The sequence below is a fragment of the Electrophorus electricus genome, chromosome 1, assembly GCF_013358815.1.
Source record: "Electrophorus electricus isolate fEleEle1 chromosome 1, fEleEle1.pri, whole genome shotgun sequence".
Taxonomy (NCBI): domain Eukaryota; kingdom Metazoa; phylum Chordata; class Actinopteri; order Gymnotiformes; family Gymnotidae; genus Electrophorus; species Electrophorus electricus.
In genome coordinates this window covers 17,799,913-17,826,932 of record NC_049535.1, presented here as the reverse complement: position 1 = coordinate 17,826,932, position 27,020 = coordinate 17,799,913, and the positions used below count along the sequence as shown (strand labels likewise).

General features: G+C 47.4%; 1 protein-coding gene across 3 annotated transcripts in view; it reads left to right on the top strand.

Moving 5' to 3' along the window:
* ntn1a (netrin 1a) overlaps nucleotides 1-27,020 on the top strand; it is a 47,938-nt gene that overhangs the window by 6,367 nt on the left and 14,551 nt on the right. For all 3 annotated transcript variants that reach the window (XM_027021940.2, XM_027021938.2, XM_027021937.2), the window contains exon 3: nucleotides 24,186-24,374. In XM_027021940.2, coding sequence (XP_026877741.1) covers nucleotides 24,186-24,374 — 189 coding nt within the window. The remainder of the gene's footprint in view (nucleotides 1-24,185; nucleotides 24,375-27,020) is intronic.

Below are 27,020 nucleotides of genomic sequence, written 5' to 3'. Positions count from 1 at the left end.
CCGTAGTGTAATATCGCCACATTAGCCGTAGTGCAATATCGCGACATTAGCCGTAGTTTAATATCACGTTAGCCGTAGTTAAATATTGTCACGTTAGCCATAGTTAAATATCGACACATTAGCCGTAGTTAAATATTGCCACTTTAGCCGTAGTTTAATAGTGCCACGTTAGCCGTAGTTTAATAGTGCCACGTTAGCCGTAGTTTAATATCGCCACATTAGCCATTGCTTCCAGCTAAGACTGAATGTGGCAGAGAAACAGATCCTTCGTCTCGTGCATTCCAAGGCCTATCCTTCCCACAAATCTTTGCCTGCAGCCTTTTGAAACATTCAAAAAATAGCAGCTGCAGTTCCAGATTGAGAATAAAATGAAAACTGTACACATATTATCATGAAAAACATGTTGATCACGTTAATAGCTTCTAAAGTGTACAGGAATGACCACACGAAAGAAATCCGTCTTGTGCATTAATGTAATTACTGTACACTAATGTTACCTATTTATTTGTGTTTATTATTTATTAATGTTAGTCTATTTAAATCTTAAATATGGGTTTTAAATGTCTCACACTTCTTATGTCAGTAAAGAGGAACCTCCGTGTAGCAGAACTAAAAATAGACATCTCCTACGTCGACTGCAGCCTTCACTCTGGGATTCGCCTTCTGTCCTCTGGAGATTCCGCACCCTGACTCTTCAGTCAGAGGCCATGGAACAGCATTGTTGTTTCAGGAACATTTTTTGACTTTTCCATCCTAATGACTGCAGTGATACCAGCAGGTGGTATCCGATCTAAGAGCAGCAGTTACTATGAAATGCTTCACAAATATGTTATCAATCAGCCTGCATACTCCAGCCTGTGGCGTTTAAATTGGAAACAGCAGCAACAGCGAGGCAGACAGTGGGTGGAGGATAATTTGATTTAGATTTTTCTTCCTATGAATCATGTATATGGATGGCTAATTTCAGACTGAGGGAAAAGCGGTTGAATAATTGAACTTTCCTGCCCCCTCTAACCACTGCAGGGTGGCACATCCCAACTGAGGAGGCTAAGGTGCTTGAAAAAGAGTCCCTCTCTCTCTGTCCCCCCCCCTCTCTCTCTGTCTCTCTCTCTCTCTCTCTCTCTCTCTCTCCAGGGCCATATTCCTCTCTCCTTCGTGCATTTAGCTCTGTGCTGCATCTCTGAACCTTGTGCACTTTCCTATGGCCTACTGGCTATCCCAGCAGTGTTGTGATCCAGCACCCCCCTACCCCATCCCACCCCATCCCACCCCATCCTACCCCACCCCCCTGAGCCATGGGGAGCTCTTCTGGCCTTCAGACACCCCTGCACCCAGACCGGAACCCTCCAGAGGGCGGGGAGCTTTGAATGACGCAGAGCACTGGCTCACCCAGGGCTCCACTGCGTGACTGTGAGACCCTGTGAGATAATTGAGCTGAGACAGTTCAGCTGAAATCTCCTGTTGCTGTTTGGAGTATTTCTTTTCTCTTCCAACATGCACAGATTATATCTGACACGCTGTCAGTATAATGGGCAATTATGAGTGACTACATAAGAGATTTAATTAAAGGCTCATAGAATCTTCATGTCGGTAAAATAAACAGAACAAATATTTTATAACCTCTGTTTAATTCCAAGTTGAGGGCAGAACATGATGAATCGGAATTAAATATTGGTTTTTTACATTAACAAAAGAATTTTACTGTGACCATAAAACTGGCTGTTTATCTAAAGACTTTTCTGAGCTGCAAGGTCAAGATGATGGCAGTGTTGTGAGTCTGTCCTGGTGAGTGTTGAGAGTCTGTCCTGTGAGTCTGTCCTGTGTAGTGCTGTGAGTCTGACCTGTGAGTCTGTCCTGCACAGTGTTGTGAGTCTGTCCTGTGAGTCTGTCCTGCGTAGTGCTGTGAGTCTGTCCTACGTAGTGCTTTGAGTCTGTCCTGTGAGTCTGTCCTTGTGAGTCTGTCCTGGGCAGTGTTGTGAGTCTGTCCTGTGAGTCTGTCCTGTGTAGTGCTGTGAGTCTGACCTGTGAGTCTGTCCTGCACAGTGTTGTGAGTCTGTCCTGTGAGTCTGTCCTGCGTAGTGCTGTGAGTCTGTCCTACGTAGTGCTTTGAGTCTGTCCTGTGAGTCTGTCCTTGTGAGTCTGTCCTGGGCAGTGTTGTGAGTCTGTCCTGTGAGTCTGTCCTGGGCAGTGTTGTGAGTCTGACCTGTGAGTCTGTCCTGCACAGTGCTGTGAGTCTGTCCTCGGCAGTGTTGTGGCTGTTGGTTAATGATTGATCAGGCGTGGCAGTGTTATGGATTGGCACCTGTCAGCCTCAAAGGTTCCGATGGCTCCACCTTCCTGCCCTGGCAAATAAAAGTGAATGAATGAGAGAGAGGCGAGGTAAAGACAGAGACAAAGAGAGAGGGAGAGGGAGGGACAGAGAGGAGGCAAAAGAGTGAAAGACTGAGGGGGAATGACACTGCACTTTGCTCTGCTCTCTACCACCTCCGAGTCTCTGCTGGGCAGCTCAAATGGAGGGACTGCCCTAGAGGTGCTGCAGGTCACTCTCCCTGTCTGAGTGACTGCATATCTCAGAATGCTTTATCAGATTGCAATGCTTGCTTTGTAAACGCCAGACAAGCAGAGCTTTTATTTGTTTGTAATTATAAAAAGTAGTGAGCTTGTGATGAAATTTCAGCCAGAATCTTCTTTGGTTGCTTAGTTATATTTGGCTCACAGCATGAGAGCTGGGTTTTCTTAAACAACCTCCACTAGAATCCAATGTGGGAATAATCCAACTGAATATACGGGATTGATACAGCTGAATATACAGGACTGACACAGCGGAATATACGGGACTGACACAGCGGAATACATGGGACTGACACAACATACATGGGATTGATATGTTCCACCACACAGGGGTGATGAGAGATTGTACAATACAGTGCCATACTCAGGGATGATCCAGCATGATGAACAAGCCATGACATGTATCGATGATATGACAGGCAGTTGTGATAGCATGTGTAGGTTTGATACACATGGTACACTTAGGTAGGGCTGATGTGATGTGTAGGTTTGATATGATGGGTGGGACTGATGTGATGTATAGGTTTGATATGGTGGGTGGGACTGATGTGATGTGTAGGTTTGATATGATGGGTGGGACTGATGTGATGTGTAGGTTTGATATGATGGGTGGGGCTGATGTGATGTGTAGGTTTGATATGATGGGTGGGACTGATGTGATGTGTAGGTTTGATATGATGGGTGGGACTGATGTGATGTGTAGGTTTGATATGGTGGGTGGGGCTGATGTGATGTGTAGGTTTGATATGATGGGTGGGGCTGATGTGATGTGTAGGTTTGATATGGTGGGTGGGGCTGATGTGATGTGTAGGTTTGATATGGTGGGTGGGGCTGATGTGATGTGTAGGTTTGATATGGTGGGTGGGGCTGATGTGATGTGTAGGTTTGATATGGTGGGTGGGGCTGATGTGATGTGTAGGTTTGATATGGTGGGTGGGGCTGATGTGATGTGTAGGTTTGATATGGTGGGTGGGGCTGATGTGATGTGTAGGTTTGATATGGTGGGTGGGGCTGATGTGATGTGTAGGTTTGATATGGTGGGTGTTACTGGGTTGTGTGCTGGAACTCATGAGGAAGCTTTATGAGAAGAGGCCCAGACCTCCTGGGAAGATGACTGCTGGCAAAGGGCCTGTGCAAAGTTTGTGGTGTGTGTGTGTGTGTGTGTGTGTGTGTGTGTGTGTGTGTGTGTGTGTGTGTGTGTCATTCCAGAGCAGATTCTGGCTCAAGAGCAGGCAGACTCTTCTGCTGCAGACTGAGCTTGATGCCTGCCAGGCGCAGCACCCTAGGCCCAAACCAACCATCTACAGCTGGTTTAACACACACACACTCACACACATGCATGCACACATACACACACACACACACACACACATGCACATGCACACACATGCACGCATACACACCTTGAGCTGGAATGTGTTGAAACTCGATAATGGTGCTGCTGTTTTTGTGCGAGTGTGTAGTCCGCTCCAGGCTGGCGTGACTTCAGGAGCTGGTCTGGGTTATAAATGGTCGTCGCCTCCTTACCCCCGCTGGCGGAAGTGTTCATGATTGATGTGTGTTATCTGCCTCAGTCTGACACAGTAATGTTCTGTTTCACGGCTGCAAGCGTCGGATTCGCTTTTTTGTGCTAAATGTTATTTTTCAATATTTTTACGGGTGCACGGTGCATGAGGTTTCAACTCAGAAAGCACTATTGCAGCAAAGCTTTAGTCATTTCTCTCGTCAGACCCGCAGATCAATACGTTTAGCTTGGCAGTGATATTCACTGCAAGACTCATACATGGCTTGAATACAAAAATGACAGAACTGCTACAGAAACATAACAGCCCATCCAAGGAGATTCCCTGACCTCTTCTGTCTGGGCTTAGGTAGAGCGCATTCAAATAAGAGTTGCATCGCAGAACAGCCTTCAGTTGCCACCATTATAAAGTAGGACACAATCCACTGCCAGAGTTTCAACTCTTACTGTATCAGTCCTATAAAATTACCCTCCACAACCCCCCTGTGTTCATCCAAGTCCTACAAGGTGCTAGCCGGCACCATCTGTACCTTGCTAAGCAGCACCATCTGTGGCTGGAGAGGGTTTGAATGTCCAATCACACGTGAAGCTGCAGAACTGTGAGGACCGGTGGGGGGGTGTCTGTGCCGTGGTCAGTGGTCGCCTGGAGAGAGCCGCGGCCTCGTGTGCCCTGCCCGACCTCTCCCCCGACCTCTGCCCTGAGCTTTAGCCTGATGCTTCCCCAACAGCTAGCAAGCGAGAGATTCTGGATTTGAAATGAGCAGAAACCCCCGAGCCTTACAGCATGGGCACGTGACTTTCAGTTCCTCTAGTTCAGAAGCAAATGCTGAGATACTGAGCTGAGGTTTGGTGGTGATGCAGCTATATTCCGGTGAGCATTTCTCTCAAAATGTGTGTAATATGAAAACATGAGGGGTTTGTGGAATAACACACATGTCTGTTATGGGATATGTACAAGCAATAATTTTGTCTAATACTCGGTTGCTCTGTGCAGCTCCTCTGCCAACCACTGCTGGCATGGATCCACCTCTCGTGCTTATCCACAGACGTCAGGTCACAGTGGGACATCTTTCGAAATTCCACTTTATCCCGTTCCATGGCGAGGCGTGTTGGGAGTGAGGGGAGAAAACTGGATTGGCCTCCTTCTGCTTCCCCTAAGTTCTAATTTCATTTCGGGGGTTTGGTTTTATAATGCTGATTGGATCCATAATGCGATCCAGATTCCTTTTATGAGCCCAGAGACCTCAACCTTGAGTTTGAAAGGCAGAGCTGGAAATTATGAGGATTATCAAAGAGAAGAAGAGGAGAAGGAGGAGGAGGAGGAAGACTAAGGATCTCTTTTAGGTCACTTCCTCTTTTTGTTATGTTTCCTAGATTCGTTTCCTCCCATCCTGTCCAATTTTCTCCTTTCCTCTCCTCTCCTTTCCTCTCCTCTTTTCCCCTCCCCTCCTCCTCTCCCCTCCTCTCTCTCCTCAGACATCACCTGTCTGAATTACTCCTATCAGTCATTGTTTGTCCACTCTGAGTAATTACTCTCAAACATCTACTCCGCTACCTGAGTGGGGCCCCAGGCGTGGCGGTGAACGCCGGGGAACTGCGATGTGATATGTGAAATGTGGCGACGCACTCAGCCGTTGCCATGTTTGCTTTACACCTGCGAAGACCCAGCCGCGCGGAATGGGAGTGTTTGATCCCATGTCGGTCTCTGCTGCACTAAACCCACGTGTTGTGGTTTTTTTTAGCCATTATAACTCACTGACTTACAATAATCACCGACATCCAGCAATTGTCTTGTCAGCCATCAGACTTGATTGAATCAAAGCCTTCTCACCTCCTGGCAGCAAATCCGATTTCATCTCAGCGCGTAAGGGCGTGCTGCCTTGGCGTTCCCCCGTGTCAGTACCTGCCTGCTGGGGCGGTGCCTGGCGACGGCACCTCCAGGTGCAGGGGCGCCCTGCCACGCTGCCCTTCGCACCTGTGGCTTGCTGCTGCAGAGGGTGGCGGTGTGGGTGGGGGCGGGTGGGGTTGAGGATGGAGGGGAAGTCATGGATGCGGGTTATTATGCACCATTACGTGACAGGCGCAATTCATGTTGAGTTGCTACTGTTGCTCTGATCTGCGATGAGCTCAGTGTGCTTCATCAGACGATGCTGTGCTTCACAGTAAGTGTTATGCATAAGCTACAGATTCATTTTAGGAACTTTATAAAATATTTATTACGGAAAATATAAATGACTATTGAATATAGTAATAGGCAGCTAACACTTTATTATTATGGCTTCTAATCATTATCTTTTTTTGGTCTGTTGTTGTCCTGCTTGTGGTTTAAGGTGTCCATATGATAGTACTGGCTGCTTACCTGTTTCCACATGGGCAGAATCAGAGAACTGCCCTGAAACCTCCCCAACGCTGGGGGGGAATTCTCAGCTAGATAGTTTCCATGAGGTTCTCCAGAGAAACGCGAGAAAGACTTCTGCGCTATTACAGTTATAGGCAGGGAACAGACTCTGCTCACACTGCTGTTACACTGAGACCCAACACTCAGGGTGAAGGACTGAGCCATTACAACTTAGTGTGCGGGACCAGGTGTGCGGGACTAGGTGTGCAGGACTCCTCCTTCTCTTCTCTTCTCTTCTCTTCCCTGGTGCCACTGCCAGGCAAACAGGAGCCCTGAGGCTCTTACCACACATCGTAACAGTGTGGATCACTTCCTGTGTGGTAGACAAGTATCTGGACTGAAAGGGTGGTAGCTGGGGTGCAGTGATATGGGGGAGGGGGACAGGGTGGTATGTGTTTCATGATCATTAGGAGCAGAGGTAGTTGGTCCCCTCCTGGTGTCTCCGCTATTCTGGACCAGGCAGCCCACACTCCCAGTGGCGGGCTTGTTTCCAGTCTCTGCTCCCGATGCTGCCAGTCTGGCGTCATTGTGAAGAACTAAATGAACACCACAATACTGGCAGCACGTGTATTCTTCCCTTCAGAGCCTGGAACTGCAGGCCTTAGAGACAGACACCAGTTCCCATCCTTCCACACCCCCCCCCCCCCCCCCCCCGCCACTGTGACTGGAGGTGGTATGTGCCAGCCAGCCAATCGGGAGCCTGGAATCACATTAAATGAAATACATTTTTTATTTATCACAAAGTGCAGCACGAAGCCGGCCAGCTCACAGAAGAAAATCAGTTTACATTGAAACCACTTTACATTGAAACCACTTTACATTGAAACGGTTTCAAATTCTATAGCAAAGTTAATGCACTAGGCTGACATTCCATCTTGTCTGTGTGGGTTATATCTTTGATTGCTTACACATGGCCTCTGACAGCAAAGTAATTTCGCGTTTTTGCGGCTGATCAGAGTTACATATTGCTAAATGTTGCTTAGTAATAGGTATTTAGCAATAACAAAGCATTTCTGAAATTGTGTCTATGAAACATTCTTCGTGGGGGAGGACCTCCGGACATCTGTACTTGGGTTTGGAAAATCTCCCTGTTTCTGAGGTCTCAGAGTGTCTGCAGGTGGGACCCTCTCAATGTCCACAGCCCTCCACCTACCCCCTTTTCCACCCCATCTGTCCACAAGACCACCTGCCACGTGTAGGTACACCTCTCGCCTGAGGCGGTGGTTTCCACAGCAACCCAGGCCATGTGGTTAATAGCTGTACGAAATTATGCCCGTTTAACCGAACCCTACTATGTTAGTGTGGACAACTCGAAAAGGACTAAAGAACTGTAGATATACCGTGCGTGCGTGAGGTGCATGGTCTGTCATGGTCCAGAAACAGGATATCGAGAGAGTGAGTGAACTGGAGCTTTGGGGCAGGGCGGGGAAAGGGGTGGGGCATTGGGAGGGCCATGGACGTGAGAGAGGCGGGGCAGTAGAAGAGGAGAAGCAGTGGCAGATGCAGGGCAGGGACAGGTGTGGCTGTGGGAAAATGGGGCAGTGAAGGTGCAGAATGGGGACAGCAGTGGGGCAGTGGGGGGGTGTGGGGGGCAATAGAGGCGGGGCAGGGAGGGGACAGAGTAAAGAGTGCTTGTCCTGGATTACTTAAACATGTGGAGCTTGAGCGTTACTGTGTTTGACTTGGTGGTTTGGAACCGCAAGAACGTATGTGGCATGATTATGTGGGGAGACACGACATCAACACAAAACTTTGCCATTTTACAATAATGACAATTCTTTTAGCTGCAAAGAGAGAGAAGTCACCGAGCGTAGTTATGTGAGACTCAGTACTTATAAGTACCTTTGCGTGAGACTCAGAAGTACTTAGCAGGACATTTGTACCGTGTTTCTTCATAACAGAAATTAACAGAAGATTCAGTGAGCCTTTGCTAAAGCTGGTTTATTAATACAACCAGACCTGCATGGGGACGAGGGGGTGTTTCCTACTTCAACAGATGGCTGGCTGGCATGAGGTTGCGTGGCGTGAGGTTGCGTGGCACGTGGCTGAGGTTGCCAGCGCTGGATTAGCCTTTAACTGAACTTGGATTATGGACGGTGAAGCAGTAATTGATTTGTTATTAATAACAGAATGTGGTCTGTTGGGAAAAGGGTCATAACAGGGGAGGGTTGTTGGGAAAAGTGTGGTTATTAGACAGGGAACCTTCTCAGATCATCGCCACTGGTCAGAGGTGACCCCACGATTCTCAGAGAGAGAGTCAGTATGTCTTTAACACGCCCATGCACAGAGAGAGAAAGAAGAGAGAGAGAGTATGTGTGTGTGTGCGCGTGTGTGTGATAGAGAGTGAGTGTATGTGTGGGTGAGAGAGAGAAAAGGAAACAGAGAGAGAGAAAGTGAGATGTGTGTGTGAGAGAGACAGGTGTGTGTGTGTGTGTGTGTGAGAGAGAGAGAGACAGATGTAAGTGTGAGAGAGACAGATGTGTGTGTGTGTGTGTGTGCGTGTGAGTGAGATGTGTGTGTGTATGAGAAACACAGATGTGTGTGTGTGAGACAAATGTGTGCGCGCACGTGTCTATGTGTGTGTGTGTGTGTGTGAGAGAGAGAGAGAGAGAGAGAGAGAGAGAGAGAGAGAGAGAGAGAGAGAGAGAGAGAGAGAAAAAGACTTGGCAGGTGGGGAAAAACACTCTCCAGACTTATTAAGTAACTTAAAAGAGCAACAGCACTACAGAAAGTGTACAAAGAGCCAGACTCTCTTCTGCTGACTGACAGCATTATTATATTTCCTCAGAAAGATGGAAAAAAGGAAAACAAACCGGGAGTAATTTCCAGGCAATAAGGAAACTGAGTCATTACTGCTAATGTTTGTGTTATGGCGCTATACAGAATCACAGAGCCGAGTGTACTTTATGACTGAACTGCTGATTTCAAAAGGTCATCGCGACACAGGCGAACATTAAAAAGCACTTTACACAGCACACTGCTGTGTGAGGACACAGAAAGAAGACAAGAAAGCAGAAAGGAACCCTGTCTTCATACGGTCTATAACCGCACCATCGCGCGCCGCCGGGAATCGTTGGCGTTTGATACGTAAAACGTCTCGAGGGACAGGACACGAGCCTACCGAGTCTCGCGCATCCTGCGTCTTAACGGAGGCCTCTCGAACGTGCATTTCTTTTTGCTGCATTTACTGCATTTCATGTGAATTGTACCTGAGGTCGATACGCATCCCGCGCCTCCGTCCCGAGAGGCGCCCATTTCGGTCGCGCTCCCGGCGCAACCGGTTATTTATCCGCGAAGGAAAGTCCTGTTTCAACGGGACGGGCCAGATGCAATATCTAGTTTCCATACCGATGTGTGGGAAATGCAGCGAGCTCGGGGTTTCAATAACACACGATGGGAAACGGGGAAATAACGCGCGCATAACGGAGCCTGTGTTCGGTTTAGAGAGCCAGTCGGAAATGACACGCGGCTTATTAGATGGCCCCGCTCCCACGAGCAGTTCACTCAGAACAAATAAACCGGCAGTGACTGACACATATCGAGTATCATATATTTAAGCAATTTGTAAATCGTGGTGTAATAATTACATTTAAAACGTTTAATAACTTAACAACTAGTCTTGGTGGTTTTGGTAATTTTGTTAATTATTAGATGCTTTATTTATGAATTGGATCAAAAAACTAAAATAAAACGAAAACCCGATACTCCAGATGCCGCGTCTCCATAGACTTATTTCTTCTTGCTGGCGGGCTTTTTGGCGGGTTTGTTCTTTGAAGTGTCAGTATCTCACCTCATGCTGCCTTATCTGCTTAAGTTACCTGATAGAGCATATCTACACAGATGAACTTAGACCCTGGCTTTGTCTGGGTGGAAGAAACATTTAGCTGAATACTGAAGAGGCAAAACTGGGCTCCAGTGTTCCTTCCTCCGCAATGTTAATCCACCATTAAAACTCTACTAATCTGGCAGATTAACAACAGAAAACCCAGTTTGGTTTTGCTTACTTTCATCCTGTCACACAGTGCGGGCAACGAACCATCAAGTGCACTGCAGGATTTCAGAGTTTCCCTCCTAACATCAAAAAAAAGAAGCCAATTAGTAAAACTGGGAGATGTGGTGCATGATGGGAACAGATGCTTTTATACGCTGCAGGCAAGTTATCAGACTGTGGCCCAGGCTTCACTGAGCTTTTATATATGACACTCAACTATCTTATCAATGCTTGTGAAAATAAATGATGCCGGTGTGCCATAATAGGACATGGAAGAAAGGCTTTCAAGGTTACGTCCAAGTGTCTGACATTTCAGATTAATCTGATTTACCTCAGTGTTCCAGACTTCATGGTCCATGAAATGACCTGTCCCTGTATTCACGTGAGCTTGCTCAGCCACTGTACACGCTCCGGTGGACTTTAAATATGCTTATCTTAGCTGCACACTGCAACCATTACTGGTTGAACCTTTTAAAACCCATCCAGGAGGTAGAAATGGTTTATGCATCTAATGCCTGCTCTCAAAAATGAACCCCCCAACCCCCACCCCAGTTTAAGAATGTGGGATATGTTCTGCTCACCCTGTGTAAATAAGTGGGGTCTGTGCAGGTCTTGCTGTGCGTTGCACAACGTTTAACCTTCTCTTCGAGGCTGTTCTCCCTACGGGTGGCCGTGAGGGACATTAAAGTCTCATTATCTCCTGTCAGGGCATAATTACCTTCTAATGACATTCAAATGGGACGCGGGTCAGTGGCTATGCCCTGTTCTGTGGTTGGCAAGACACTACTCTGTTGGACAATCTGCGGCTAAGCTTGTGAAATCTGCCCGGTTTACCAAAAGGCCCAGTTTAATCTTGGGTAACAACTCACTGCAATTGATTCCATTGCTGTGGGGCTTAGGGCCTTTACACAGACCCTTCTTTATATAGACCCTACTCTACTCTATATACCCTACTCTATACACTCTACTCTATACAGACCCTACTCTATAAGACCCTCCTTTATACAGACCCTACTCTACTCTATATACCCTACTCTATACAGAGCCTACTCTATATACCCTACTATACATACCCTACTCTATACAGACCCTACTCTATATACCCTACTATACATACCCTACTCTATACAGACCCTACTCTATATACCCTACTCTATACAGACCCTACTCTACTCTATATACCCTACTCTATACAGAACCTACTCTATATACCCTACTATACATACCCTACTCTATACAGACCCTACTCTATATACCCTACTCTATACAGACCCTACTCTATATACCCTACTCTATACACACACTACTCTATACAGACCCTACTCTATATACCTTACTCTATATACTGTACTTTATATACCCTACTCTATACACACACTACTCTATACACACTCTATACAGAGATCAGGGTTTCTGAAATCTTTGCATGTAAAATGGTGACTCATTTGATCAGTTTGTGTTTGGTATTTTGGAAGAGTGAAGTGTGTTCCTGTGTTTCCCCCCCCTAATGTTTTGTGGTGCTTGGGTGTAGGGGTGGGAGTGGAAGTGAGATTAGGGTGTGAGGATGAAGGTGAGTGCGTGGGGTAAGGATGGAGGTGAGTGAGTGGGGTAAGGATGGGGCTTAGAATGGGGCGTGGGGAGTAGCAGGCATTGCTGTGAGGTAAATGCGGCTGCGGAATTCATACAGCATCAATACCCAGAATTCATTACTGTCTGAAGCAAACAGACCAACTGCTAAATTATGTCAAACCCTTAAACTTTTTTGGTTGTTGTTTTTGGATCGTGTAACTTCTCCAAATGCAGTAAGTGTGAGCACCTTGGCCAGTGTCATGTTTCCATAACTCAATAACAAGTATTCTTGTGCAATACTAAAAAACCCACTAAGTTGTGGTATTCCTCAGTTGGGAAGGCTAGAGAGGAAATGCTTCCACAGACCCCCTAGAGTAGGGTCTACTCTCTTACAGCAGAGCCCTGATCTTCCACCCAGAGCACAGTTCTGTCTGTAATTTACTGTTCCTGTGCCTCTGGATGAAGATCTGCAAGGAGAAAACCTTGCTGCCACTTTCATTGTGAGGCATTGCAGCATACAGTGGCAGCACGCAGAAACATACAACACTGCACAGATGTGCTTACTTCACACAGTGTTTGTTGTCTGTGAACTATACTGGATTTTGATGCCTTTATTGTGGTGGAAAACTGATTAAATTACTCTGTGTGTATGTGTGTGTGTAAGTGCACAGGTTACTATGAAGATCTAAGTAATTTACTTTCACGGGTGGGCGGGGGGGCGGGGCTTAGGAGGAATGTTGAGAAAAAGAATTACAGATGAATCAAGATCTCTGAGGAGGAGACAGTGATCATGTGGTCAAACAGTGGCTTCTGAGGCGGGGTTCATTCTGCACGGCTGAGCTCTGCTGACAGCTCGTGTGTTAGGTATCAGTTCAAATGCCATTTTGACAGTACAGGCTGTGTGTGTGTGTGTGTGTGTGTGTGTGTGTGTGTGTGTGTGTGTGTGAGAGAGAGAGATTTAATCTCTTTTGTAATTATTTACCCCTAACTTTGAATTCTTTAATAAGTATAATGAATGTGAGGTCATTTGTGCTTGACTCATTCCAACAACTTAACAACTTGACAGGTTTTTTTTCTTTTGATGTTTTGTGATTTATCAAGGTGTTTGTTTAAAATGAACTCAAATAAATGTAGCTCCACGTTTTCATGTTTCCCATATGTCTCGCTGGGCTAATTATCAGGCGTTAGCGTGCTTGCTGAGGTGAATCTCCTGAAGAGGGTGAAGCCTGCATCCTGTGGGGACGGGTGGAGGGGTGGAGGGGTGGGGCGCTCCACCTGACCGGCTTCCACCTCTCACCAGCCACCTCCACCTGACTGAAGTCGTTTTCATGCTCAGTAAATTGAATCGGAAAGTTCATGGGCAGTGGAGTGGGGTTGGAGAGGCACTTGGGGGCCTGTGAATTCCCAAAGGGCCATAAATCCGAGAGACCGGGAAGACAAGGAGGTGGGGGGACATTTAAAGGTCGCACACCTGGTGTGACTGTCTCTTTGTAGCAGGTCTGACAGGAGGAGAGAAGGGTTTAGTAGTTTGCGTGCACAACTTATATTGGTCTCTCTCTCTTTCTCTGCCTCTGTCTCTCTCTTGTTCACACACGTACATTCACATGCACACTCGTACATATGTAGCACAGAATAGCTCATGTTGGAGTCATGGACACATAATACGTACCATATCTCTGCTCTCCCCTGCATCAGAGATGAATCTGATAGTGTAGCATTACAATTCAGCTTTATTTTAGTGGGTTTTTTAATACATTTCAACATTTCAACAAAGATTGACAGAACACCAATTGTAAGAGTTACCGTGCATGGAAAATTGCTTTTTACAATGGCCCTGAATAAAAAACTTAATTAAAAAAATGAAAAGACATGGAAAATTGCAAACAGAGAATCTACCCTTTACATTCAAAACCCTAAAGCATTACATACACTCCTTGAACTCCTCACTCAGACATTTTTTCAAATTCTACTTAAAATTCTACTTAGTAACTGAAATTATAGTACTTATTGTAGGGTATTGCTTATTGCACTGATTGTTGTCTGTTATAGAGCTTATATGTATTTTGCACTTCTAGTCATCAGCACTGATCCCTGTATTTCGACAGTATTCTAGTTCATTGGTATCTTGGACTCGAACCTACTGTACTATACTAGGATGTATTCTATGAGGAAATGACAAAGCATCTTTGTAAGTTGCTCTGCATAAGAGCATCTGCTAAATGACAGAAATGTAAATGTAAAAAATGGAAATGGAATTTTTGAGCAACTTCCATCTTTTATGCCAAGTATATAGTCTTAAAGACACTTTTTTCTCAGAGCTTTGAAGAAAACACAGGATGGCCACGTGTCCTGCCCATGTTATGCCTGTCTGTTCCTCAGTCAACCTGCAAAACCCATCTAACCTCCAGGCAGAGTTTGTCATGATTGACATGGTTAAAGCAGACCATCTGTGGAGAGGGCCTTGGAGATGTGTGTGTGTGTGTGTGTGTGTGTGTGTGTGCGTGTGCGTGCGCATGTGTGTCTGTCTGTGTTTGTGTGTGTGTATGTGTGTGTGCATGTGTCTGTGTGCGTGTGTCTGTGTGTGTGTGTTTCTGTGTGTGTGTGTGTTTGTCTGTCTGTGTTTTTGTGTGTGTGTGTTTCTATGTGTGTGTGTGTTTCTGTGTGTGCGTGTATTTTTGTGTGTGTGTTTCTGTGTGTGTGTGTGTTTCTGTGTGTGTGTGTGTGTGTGTGTTTCTGTGTGTGTGTGTTTCTGTGTGTGTGTGTGTGTGTGTGTGTGTCTGTCTGTCTGTTTTTGTGTGTGTGTGTTTCTGTGTGTGTGTATTTGTGTGTGTGTTTCTGTGTGTGTGTGTGTGTGTGTGTGTGTGTTTCTGTGTGTGTGTGTTTCTATGTGTGTGTGTGTGTGTGTTTCTATGTGTGGGTGTGTGTGTGTGTTTCTGTGTGTGTGTTTCTCTGTGTGTGTGTGTGTGTGTGTTTCTGTGTGTGTGTGGTGTGTGTTTGTGTGTTTCTGTGTGTGTGTGTGGTGTGTGTGTGTGTGTGTTTCTGTGTGTGTGTGGTGTGTGTGTGTATGATCAGGAGTGATCTCCCTCTGTCCTCCTGCCACAGCCCAGTGACAGCAGGCCAGCTTTACTGGCATGAAACCCACTGCCCCAGTGTTTCCCGAAAGTCATTCACACAGTGCGTCGGAGCTGACGTTAGAGGGCTCCGGCTCCCCTGGGAGTGCCACAGCGGGGCCACAGAGGAGGTGGGGTGCCTAAGACAACAGCGGCACGCTTGGAGATGAGTCCGATACTGTAAGAAATCCCGATATCCGCCCTGGCTGACACAGACTCGCCCGGCGCTGACTCACCGTTTAGCGGCGGGTTCCTTGGTCCTATCAGCACAGTCATGCGCTCAGTCCACCATGCCACCATCTGACAGATTTGTTGCAGGGTCTCTGGCAGACTACATAAACACGCAGGCAGTGGAACATGACGGGTCAGGCAAACTTCTCCGGGGCCCGAGGACGAGGACTTACCCTAAACCCATCAGGCATGGACATTGCTCTCACCGCTCTGTCGGCCGGACAACGGGGTGACATCATGAACCACTTTGTGACTAATTAAATGAGATAATATGTGTGTAAAGGTTTAGAGGTGGGGCTATGTCACCCTAGGACCCGCAACAGTGTCATGGGGTTCAAACATGCAGCCAAGCCTGTTGACTCCTTTGTTCCAGACATGCACTGTCTGATCTTTGGGCATTTACGAGTAAAGGACTGTCTTATGGGGCAAACCGACTGAATCCGGATGAGAAGTTTTCTTTTTTTGTTGGTTTCAGCATTTTTTCTCCTGGAGCCTTCTTTTCACATACCACATCTTTGGCGTCCCCGCCATCTTGGCTCAGCAGGTGCTTGCAGAGACAGAGGCCTTGCTCTTCTAAGGAGCTGTGGGTGTTTAGCACTTGGCGTGCTGTGGTCACTTGGCTACGGGGTAGCGGGTCCCAGGATCAGCGGTTCCAGGATTCCCGGAAGGGAAGGAGCAGGATGGGATAGGGAATAAAGTCAATGTCTTTTTAACAGCTTCCCTGTGTGGGGAAAAAGACATTTCAGCAAATAGAATAAGCAGCTAGATTCAGGCTCGAGATTTTCTTGACTGCAGAGTGCGGCTGGTACCAGAACCTTATGAAACTCCACAAATAAAACTGCTGTCATCACCACACTTTACAAACCGCGAACTCTGAAACTGAGGAGTCTGAAAAGATTTTATGAATATTCATGAAGCTCAATCCAGATCACTGTGCATGTCATTAACTAGAAGTGTTATAAACATTGTACCTGCCTGTTACACTCTAGAAACACAGTGACACAATCAGACTTTTAGATCTACATTTTCCAGAGAGGCTATTATTCCTCAAAGGCTTACAAGCTCAAGGGTATGTGAGTGGCTGTGACCTCACCGCTGAACATCACACACAGACACACAGACACACAGACACACACACACACACACACACACACACACGCTTTTACTAAACTCTAGGAGCCTAATGCATGAACAATGCATGTCCCACCCCCTAACGCATAGCCCATTCTTGTCCCCCAGCTTGGGGCAGGAAGGAATCTTCCTGGGCTGTGAGGGGTTGTGCAGGGCAGCTGACCGCCCCTAACGAGAGGGCAGGCTGGTCATTAAACAGGCGCTAATGTGGGAAATTGGAGGCCATTAACTCTTCTTTGTTGTGCTTCTAAAACCCTGAGGAGAGTCCTGGCACGAGGAAAACCCAGATTAGTCTCCAAAGCTTTCCTTCTTATCTTCCCAGGAGGGGAGGGAGGGAGAGAGAGGTGTGGAGAGCTGGAAGTGCATGTTTGATGTTTGGACATTGATAAGACTAAAACACTCGTCAGCGTGCGCCGAACACACTCTCAGCACTGTCCATAAAACCCGGCCTGCGTGGAGGACTGGGGGAAGGCACTTCATCATAACGCAGAAGTGCCACAGTCACACCCAGGGCAGGTGTCTCTCTGGTCTACAGTCGGCAAGATGAATATTAAAACACGGCATGTGAAAAACACACAAAAGGCCAGTCCTAAGGTCATGTCTGTAACCCCCTACCACAGCTTCTAGTCCGACATCTTTACATTTCTTGCCTTTTTAGGTGGGTTTTTGTATTCGTCTTCAGATGCGATATCTCAGTCATTAAAAGTGACTGTTATCTAAGGCCTGGGATGGATTATGTTTAAATGTTGTTTCCCCCAGTGCACTGTGTACTTAGTGAAAGCTAGCCCTCATCGGTGCCTTAATGCAATAAACCCGGAACGCTGTACTCTAGTTCTACTCAGAGGTCCTGGTTTACAGGACTAAGAACGGCCTGCCATGGCACCTACTCTCTCTCCCATCTGCCTGGGAGACTCCAGCCATTTTATGTACTGTTTTATTAAACAGAGATCCTGAACATTGTGTGTTTGAGGTTTACCAGTGGTTTGCATTTTCCATCTTGCGGCAAACCTCTGCGGTCTTGCTGGTGTATTTATCTATTTCCAGTAGTGATTTTGCTAATAGAGAATGTAGTAAGGCTCAGGGTATATTTACTTTTTAGTGCGGCTCAGATTTGGCCTTTAAAGTTTTATTAAGTAACACTTTGGTGTATTTGTGTGTGTTATATAACTAATATGCTAGTATACATGACATTGCCTAGTAGCTGGCAGTTTATCTTAGGGACTGCCTGGAAGTAGGTCATGCACTCACTGCACCTTTAAGTTTTTCTGTGAAAATAATTTTTGCATCTCCTTGAATGTTAATTTGCCACCAATGTTTAGTATGTCATACCCATTGAGCTAATAATGGCACTAATGTAATGGTTATATATTAAGACCAATCATACATAACTTCCATTATCCTATTTTACTTAAAATCTTTTTTGGTTTCAAGGCCATTCCAACTCCTCCCCACTATGAAAAAAAGCGTCCCACCTCCCTGACATAAAAAGACATAAAACGATTGACCCTTCTCATCTACAGTGCAGGTCATTATGTGAATGATCTGACTACATCAGGAAGGTTTGTGTTAGTGTTTCGGTGGTATTACTCAGAGGGAGGAGTGAAGTGAGGAGAGGTGTGTCCCTCCGCACCACTCTGGCACCTTGATAGCAGCCGTTCACCTTTCCAGTGGGAAGACTGAAGGTTATGCCTCAATATCATGAACTGGGTGTGGAGCACCCGCGAAGGGGTGGAGGGGTGTGTGAGGGGTGTGTGTGTGTGTGTGAATGTGAGCGTCCATAAGAGTGGATGTGTTAGTGGGCATATGAGCGGGTGTGTGAAGACGTGTAAGTGGATGTGTGAACGAGTGTGTGAGGGGTGTGTGAGTGGGTGTGTGTGGGGTGTGAACGGGTGTGTGAGTGGACATAGCACTGGTGGTTTCTGACTGAGACTGGTATGATGATATATGCTGATTATCTTGAGGTGAGTTTGAGGTGTGGGTTTGCATGTTGTGTTAGTAATATCTGCTTTGCCCTACAGTTCAAACATCTCTTTTATTATATTGGGGCGGCGCCAGTCTGATTTCCTGTCAGATGGTCTTCTGTTGCTATACAGAGCCACTTTACCATTTAAGCGGCATTAAAACCTCTGAATATCTGAACAGAAGCCACTTACTTGAGTTGGGGGTATTCGAATGGACAGCAATTAAGCGAGTTAAAGTTACTCAAATGGAAACCTAATCCCTAATCTAAACCTAATCTTTCTTAATCCATCTCAAGTAAAAGCAGAACTGTGCTTCACTTTAAATATCTCCTGGACAAAACTAAATATGTGCACCAAAGGGTGAACTATTTCAATATTTCCAGTGTTTCAAGGAATAATTTGCAGTATCCTCCACTGCAGGGGAGCACAACTCCGATCTTGGATAACTCCAGCACCGTGTGCTGCTTGTACAAGTGTTGCTGGACCTGGCCCGTCCAGGACTGGCATGGAGTCCTCACTGCTCAGCTGCAGGGCCTGCTGGGTCTGCGTAGGGCTCGGTTCTGCCAGTTCTGGCGTAGATCTCATTTGCCTCTTGGAGAAATAGCGGGCTAAGGTTTTCACTAAACAAGAGTGACACGTCAATATGGAACCGATATACGAAGTATAACAACGCATCCGAGGGCCTATCATTAAAGTGACAGCTACAGTTCAAAGAAAATTAGTTTGTGCTCCAGGCTGATAATGTTTTAATGTAAAGAGACACATTCTGTGTTATGTCTGAAAAATATGCGCATGAATAGAAGTGACGAAGAAATTCCGGATCGCTTTGATGGAGATTCTGTTTTCTTAGAGAACATGCGGGTCTTGCCCGAGGAACACGAAGGTAATTAAACGGGACATCAGAAGCGTTCTTCTTCTGGCTGTGCGTGCGTGCGGGCTTTCCCCTGGCACTCTCTGCATCAACAAACACGGTTACGCTGCGCCAGAGAGAAACAAAACGAGGGCCGCCCAAATGTGGAAAACTAAAAACTAAAAACTACCAGTGGAAACAACAACAGATGATGATGCTGAGAAATGCGAGCTATTCTCAGCACGCGTCCACGTTACAGCGGCACATAGACCCCGATCAGGCCACGCAGACACGGCTGCCGTCATTACAGGATCGGATGAGTTGTTGATTGTTTTGTGGAAAACAGCAATTTAGCTGGCGCGATGATTTCTTTGTAAAACGGAGCAGCATTCCACAGGATATGAATCACCAGCTCTGAATCGGTGTGGTCCCGACAAACTCAACTCGCTCCATGCAGGAACGGCATAGCGTGACCACCGGAAACCCCGCGTGTGGCAGGTGGCCAGGCGCGAGTGCGCACTGCTACGGAGAGGATCAGAAAACCATCAATTAAGGGTCATGATCTCTACTCGTTAACATGCACGGTACGCCCCGGGTATGTTATAGCGCACGTTTCTCTGATAGTGTGGATTTCTTTTTCTTTTTTTTTTTGCATCTGTAGTTACATTTCGAGAGAAAGAAAGAAGAAGGTTGCATGTTTTGAAGAAGCGTTTACCAAACGTCATACGGGGACACCTAATGCAGCAGTTGCTGGCGACTCGGCGATTTAACGTGTCGATTAATGAGATCATCGGCCAGTTAACCAGCCCTTCCTGAGCGCACACGGCAGTCTCAACCAACAAACAACTAGATTTGAAAGCGAAATAAAAAGTGTCATTTTTGCACTTTTATTTTTGCTGTGTTTTCAAATAACGAGCCCAAACGCATAGCTAAATATGATTGGAACAAGTCACATGAAAGATCTTCCCGAGTTCTTGAATTCCAAGTTCACCATGAATTTGGAATAAACAAAAATATTAATAAACATATGTGACGATGAACCAAATTAGAATCGTCACAGTAACCAGGGCTAATACAACAGAGTGCCACGTAATAAAAAAGGTTTAAACACACACACACACACATGCGCACAACAAATACCTGAAGGGAAAAAGGAAAGACGATTAAACCAAAACAAGACTGGGGCAGTGACACCCAATATTTTCTCATAATGTCTTCAGGGGCTTGGACACTAATCACATTCCTTAAAGGGTCAGCTCCTGGGATTAAGCCCCAGCCGGCTGTTGCCTGGACCCGCCGTGGGTTTGTTTGAAAGCCCAGCTGGGGAGTGCTGGCTGTAGCCAGTCCCGCTCCTCCTTCGCTGGGCCGCTGGAACCCTGGAGCTCATGAAGCACACCTGGGCTTCTGGCCAGCGAGGTCAGAGCTCCACACCTGAGACAGGGGACATGCCACGCGGCTGGAATATTCCTTGGGGAGTAAGGTGGGGTGTGGAGCTGGAGTTTTCAGAACGTGTGTTTGGATTGGTTCAGGTTTCTGCCTCATAACATCTGCGTATTGATCTCTAGTACTGACCAAGTAACAGAATCACGTCTTATAACTTTTTTTCCTTTCTGCTGGTTTTATGAAGCTGCAGGTCAGACCATGTGTTGAAGTGTGTTGAACCCACTCCAAAAGCCCCCCCAAAAGCCCCCCAAAGCCCCCCCAAAGCCCCCAAAGGGCAGATGACGCTGATTAATTCCAGGCTGGATTTCAGTGGGAACAAGTTCACCTTAGTGGCCAATGGCATAATATCAGAGCGCCGACGTCCTTTACAGTGCAGTACACCTCACGGCGCTGTGCTGGCAGGGACAGAGAGCAGGTCTTGCTCACCGTGAGATGAAACGTCAGACCCCTGCCATGTCCCAGCACAGAAAAACATCACGTCTGTGCCAAACATGGAATGAAATCTTTAAATTGATATTTTACATAAGACAAAGCAGATATGTGATTCTAACGGGAACATTCTTAAGCAAGATGGGCCAGTTAGTCATGTTCCAGTGGTGACACACGCACACACACACACACACACGCACGCACGCACACAAAAGTACACATTGCTCTGAAGCCTGTATGTGTTCATAAGCTAAGACAAACGAAAGAGGAGAGAATGACAAAACTCATCTGGTTTAGCTTTTCCTTAAGTCAGAAGAATCATCCCACCCCTTCTAATTCTCTCTCTCTCTCTCTCTCTCTCTCTCGCTCTCTCTCTCTGTCTCTAATATTCCTTAAGTGCATGTGTAGCAATGTGTGAGAAAAGCTTGTTTAGTTCTGCACCCTGATGAGAGCTTCAGGCTTGCTGAATGATGTGTGTGTCTGCAGAGCCCTCTCCTGTGTGTGTGTGAGAGAGAGAGAGAGAGAGAGAGAGAGAGAGAGAGAGACAGACAGACAGAGAGAGAGAGAGCACTCTCTACCCACTCTGTGGTTTGGAAGTGCCCCTATAGCAGGGAGCTTTTCAAACACTTCACACAGCTTCTGCCATTCTTTGCCCTGTTACATATAGCAACTTTTCAACCACGTATGTGTTGCCATGGTGAAGATCATCTGGACAGATAAGCAAGAGGCTCTGAAAGCAAATCAGAGATGTGAGAACATGAGGGAATATGGTGTATGTGAGACGGGTGAGATCATGGTCATAACAATCCCCGTAATCCCATAACCCTAACCACCTTCTGTCTGGAGAGAAGTGAATGAATGTGTGTGTGTTTCACCGCACTGTGTGTGTGTGTGTGTGTGTGTGTGTGTGTGTGTGTGTGTGTTTACAGTGTGTAAGGTTAGTGTGTCAATAGTCAAGGGCAGACCTAACATAACACACAAGCCTTTGTATTTTCTCCCTTTGAGAGGCAACCACCCTGAATCCTGCAAGCCCACCAAAGGACAGGTGTGAGACAAGTGTGTGTGTGTGTGTGTGTGTGTGTGTATCTCACTTGGACAGGGCCTTATCACAACAATCCCATTTGTGAGGAAAACAGCACTTCATTGAAACAGCTGTGCCTGTTTCCTGCTGCCCGTATTAGTGTGTGTGTGTGTGTTAGTGTGTGTGTGTGTGTATGTGTGTGTGTGCGCGCGCGCGCGTGTGTATGTTTGGGCCGGATTTTGGGTGTCGTTGTGGTTGAATAGAAACATCTTTGGCATTACCAGCTCGTATATACGATGGCTTAACGCGCTGATGCTCAGAATTCCACGCTGGGGGGGGGGGGGGGGTGGTCAGTGCAGATGTTGGAAGAGTGGAGCATTCCTGTAGCGCAACTTTCCCAATCTGAAGCCGAACCAAGTCACGAGCATGCAGCAGTAACTCCGAGAAGAACAGAATTTTGGGTAAAAGTTGAGCGCTCTCCTCGCTGCCTCTCTGCTGTGGTTGGCTTTTCTTCGGAGTCTGTGAAAACATTTGGTTTCAGCACATACATACATTTTAATTACCATCAAGAAGTCTATCTGTCTGTCTGTCTATCCATCCATCCATCCACCCATCCATCCATCCAGTCTGTGAGAGATACAGCCTGAGGCAGTGTGTACAGCAGGGTCTGATTAGCGGTTGTCAGTAATCCATAGCTGGAGGGGAAGGAGAGATCAGTTTCTCAGGAGAGTCGGGCAAACGCTTGTGAGCAGCTTAGTACCCACAGTTCTCGGCATGCGGCTCCCCCCCCCTCACAGCTACGCTGCCCTGCACACGGCCTGCAATGCTGGGAACCTTTCCGTGCAAGCTTTAGGAGGATATGGCAACCCTGATCCCACGGGCTCTTCCTGAAGCTGCCCGCCCTTTCTGGCTCGGTGGATCAGAACCTTGCCAGAAAGTTGTACGCCGACCACTGTCCCGGCGTGACCCGTCCATGCGCGTCTCCGTGACGGTAAAGTGACGCCCGAGCCGGCAATGAAAATGTCTTTCCTTCCGCTCCCGTTTCCCACCTGCAGTCCCGCACCTGGACAGTCGCTGTTACACGTTTGCAAGGTTAGAACGCCCGGTGTCATTCCCACACAATCGCTTCTGACGTCGTGCCCGATTACACGGCATGGCATTTGACCGTTTTTACAGCAGGAGCAGGAACTGTAGGCCAGGCTCTCCTCCTCCGCGGGGAAACCGTAGCTGGGACTTCTCCTCTGTAACATTCCTAACACCTCTTGACCGACCCCGAGCAGCTGTAATCTACGAATAACTTCTGCCAGATTATAACAGCCATCGTCCATTGTTCATAAATAGCTTGCTGTACACGCTGTGCTCAGCGCTAGGAGTGCTTTGGCCAGCGAGGTCTGTGCCTTTGATCAGTGCGATCTGCGGTTGTGGTCTGTGGTGGCGGTGTGTGTGCCTCTGACCAGTGCTGTGTGTGGTTGTGGTCTGTGCTGGCGGTGTGTGTGCCTCTGACTGATGGACGGTTTAATAATTTATGAGCGGGGGAGGTGCAGCGAGACTTAGCAAATAAGAGCGTGTCTACACACAAAACAAGTCATAAATAAACATGGCAGGCTAATTACGCTAGTTGCTGGCAGTCGCCTTGATTAGCAGGGAAGTGCCAGCATGGCCTGAACATTCTGCTCACGGGACTCCAGCAAGATCCAACGCCCCACGCCACCTCATTATCAGGAGCAGAGCCCCCGCAGCCTGCTAGGTAGCAGTGGGGGACGCCTGGAGAATGTCTGCTTAATGGCTAAGATTTCCACTTCTGTTATCTCAGCTTTACCTTAGCCTACAGAGCCTAGAAGTTTGCTTCTGAGCAATAATAAAACTTATGTTTGGAGTAGAACCAAAAACGCCCTGTAATATATAACGTAATATACTGAATATAGTTTAAGTGACTGTGTGTGTGTGTGTTCCTGCAGCATGTAACTGTAACCTGCACGCCCGACGTTGTCGCTTCAACATGGAGCTGTACAAGCTGTCTGGGAGGAACGGAGGCGGCGTTTGCCTGAACTGTCGCCACAACACGGCCGGACGCCACTGCCACTACTGTAAGGAGGGCTACTTCCGAGACCTGTCCAAGCCCATCTCCCACAGGAAGGCCTGCAAAGGTACGAAGGCCCAATGCCCCGCCCCCAGATACAGGCTCCGCCCAGCTCTCCTTACGCATTCACTTTTACGGCATTTAGCTGATGCTTTTATCCAAAGTGACTTACAATTATGAGTGAGTACAACTTGAGTAATTGAGGGTTAAGGGCCTCGCTCAGGGGCTCAACAGAGGCAGTGGTGGGGCTTGAACCAGCAACCTTCCAATTACAAGTACCTTAACCACTGAGCTAAAAAGGGTCACCAAGTCAGCGGTTTGTCTACAGCACACTTAATGTAGCAAGTCTCCCCCCCAGGGAATCAAACCCCAGTCTTCTCTGTGAGAGCCAGAGATACCAGCCACTACACTAACAAGGACAGCCATGTGCTTCTGTTTCTGTTTGTGTCTCTCGCAATGTCATGTGAGAGTGGGAGAACATGCACAAGATAACACACAACATAACGCACGACATATCCCAGCCCCGCCCCTATGGGCTCACGCTGTAAACGCATCCATCCACGGTGTCGTCCGTTGGTCTTATCGACAGTATCAGGTGACTGAAACTCGTTAACCCTCGCCAGCTGCTGCAGGGACAGAACGGCTGCATTCCGGGGCTGTTACCCCCCACCTACCCCACCCCACCCCACCCCACCCCACCCCATGGGGTTCCATCAACATCCTGCTCAGGGCCAGCAGAGAGGGGGGCGGGCACAGAGTTATATCTTTCTGACACAGAGTTATTCGGATTCATTTGGGGGGGGGGAGCTGACAGGAAAAGGCAAACAAACAGAGCAGAGGTGTGAACTGAGCTCAGATCCAGCTCAGAGGGGGAGGAACCCACGGTGGGGGAGGAGAGTGATGGAAGGACAGAGAGGAAGGGAGAGAGATAGAGAGAGAGAGTGAATAAAATAGAGAGAGAGTGAAAGAGAGACTATAAGGGAGCGAGTAACATAGACAGACAGTAAGAGTGAGTGTGTGTAAGAGAGAGTGTCTAAGGGAGAGTGCTTAAGGGAGAGTGTTTAAGGGAGAGTGTATGTAAGGGAGAGTGTTTAAGGGAGAGTGTGTAAGGGAGAGTGTTTAAGGAAGAGTGTGTAAGGGAGAGTGTTTAAGGGAGAGAGTGTGGAACCCTGAAGGTGTGTGGGCACCTGCCTCGCCGCTCTTACCTGTACACTTACCACAACTGCTAACATGATCTGGGAAAAAGACAGTACAGGAAAGAAGGGAGGAAAGAGAGAGAGAAAGAACAGATGGGCTCCTGTCATCTAATGTCCCCTCACCCCCCAGGCAGGGAATCTCTCCTCACTGCTCTCCTCAGGGAGTCCCTGCACCCTGCCTCCAGCGCTGGGGAAGACATTAGCCCACTGCTGAAAGCCCAAGACCCTGTTTGGCCAAACAGATAAATAGATAAATAAATAAGTCCATCCATCAAAATGGCAGGTTGAATGTGTGTGTGTGTGTGTGTTTGCTCAGTGTGAGATCCTGGGGCTGTAAAGCAGAGGGCATGCTGTTTATTTTCCCAGCCTGCAGCCCACGCATCCAAGAGCTCAGCCTTCCCTGGGCCTCAGCAGGGCGGTACATCACGGTTTGTCTGTCAGTGTACATACAGAGATCCACCCAGCCATTTAGGTTACCAGAGAGTTTTAACTGAGGGTTTACAGAATGTCCAGGTGTAGTTATTCATTTTGTTCTCAAAACAGTTTCAAACACCTTCCGTACCCTCATATATAGATTAATTCCGTACCCTCATATACAGATTACCCTCAGTATACATATATTCTGTACAGGAAAGGCCAACGTGTCTTTTCTGTGGAAGTCCACGCTGACGTTAAACTGTGTCGACGTTCCCGCTGGACTCTCCCGTCTGTCTGGAATGCAAACAGACATCCATCACAGGGGAGCAGACCCTGACACAGGCTCTCCTCGCACGGAGGACTTCTCTGTGTGCTCGGACACGTCTCTCTGGTGGCTCAATCCTCTCAGCATCCTGTTGCTCTTGCCCGGGGTGGTGGTGCAGTTGGGATTGGGGTGGTATAGTGGGGGTGGGGTGGTGTGGTGGGGGTTGGGGTGGTATAGTGGGGGTGGGGTGGTGTGGTGGGGGTTGGGGTGGTATAATGGAGGTGGGGTGGTGTGGTGGGGGTTGGGGTGGTATAGTGGGGGTGGGGTGGTGTGGTGGGGGTTGGGGTGGTATAGTGGGGGTGGGGTGGTGTGGTGGGGGTTGGGGTGGTATAGTGGGGGTGGGGTGGTGTGGTGGGGGTGGGGTGGTGTGGTGGGGGTTGGGGTGGTATAGTGGGGGTGGGGTGGTGTGGTGGGGGTTGGGGTGGTATAGTGGAGGTGGGGTTCACTGGGGCACGAGGAGTCGGCTAACCCAAAAGAGCCGTTTCAGTGCTGGGTGTCACACCCATACCCAGCCACAACACAACAACATACGTCTGACATCACAGCACATGACACACAACATACAACACAAAGGTACAACCGAGGGACAACCAAGAACGTCTCTAGAATTTTCATTAATGATGTTAAAAAAATTAAACAAACCTTAACAGAAGTTTCTTAATATTAGCTCAAAGTATGTTTTACAAAAAAATCCCAAAACAACACCACCAAATGAGACCATTCTCACTTTTTCTTTTTTTTCTTTTTGGTTAATGCAATTAAAATCAGGACTCAT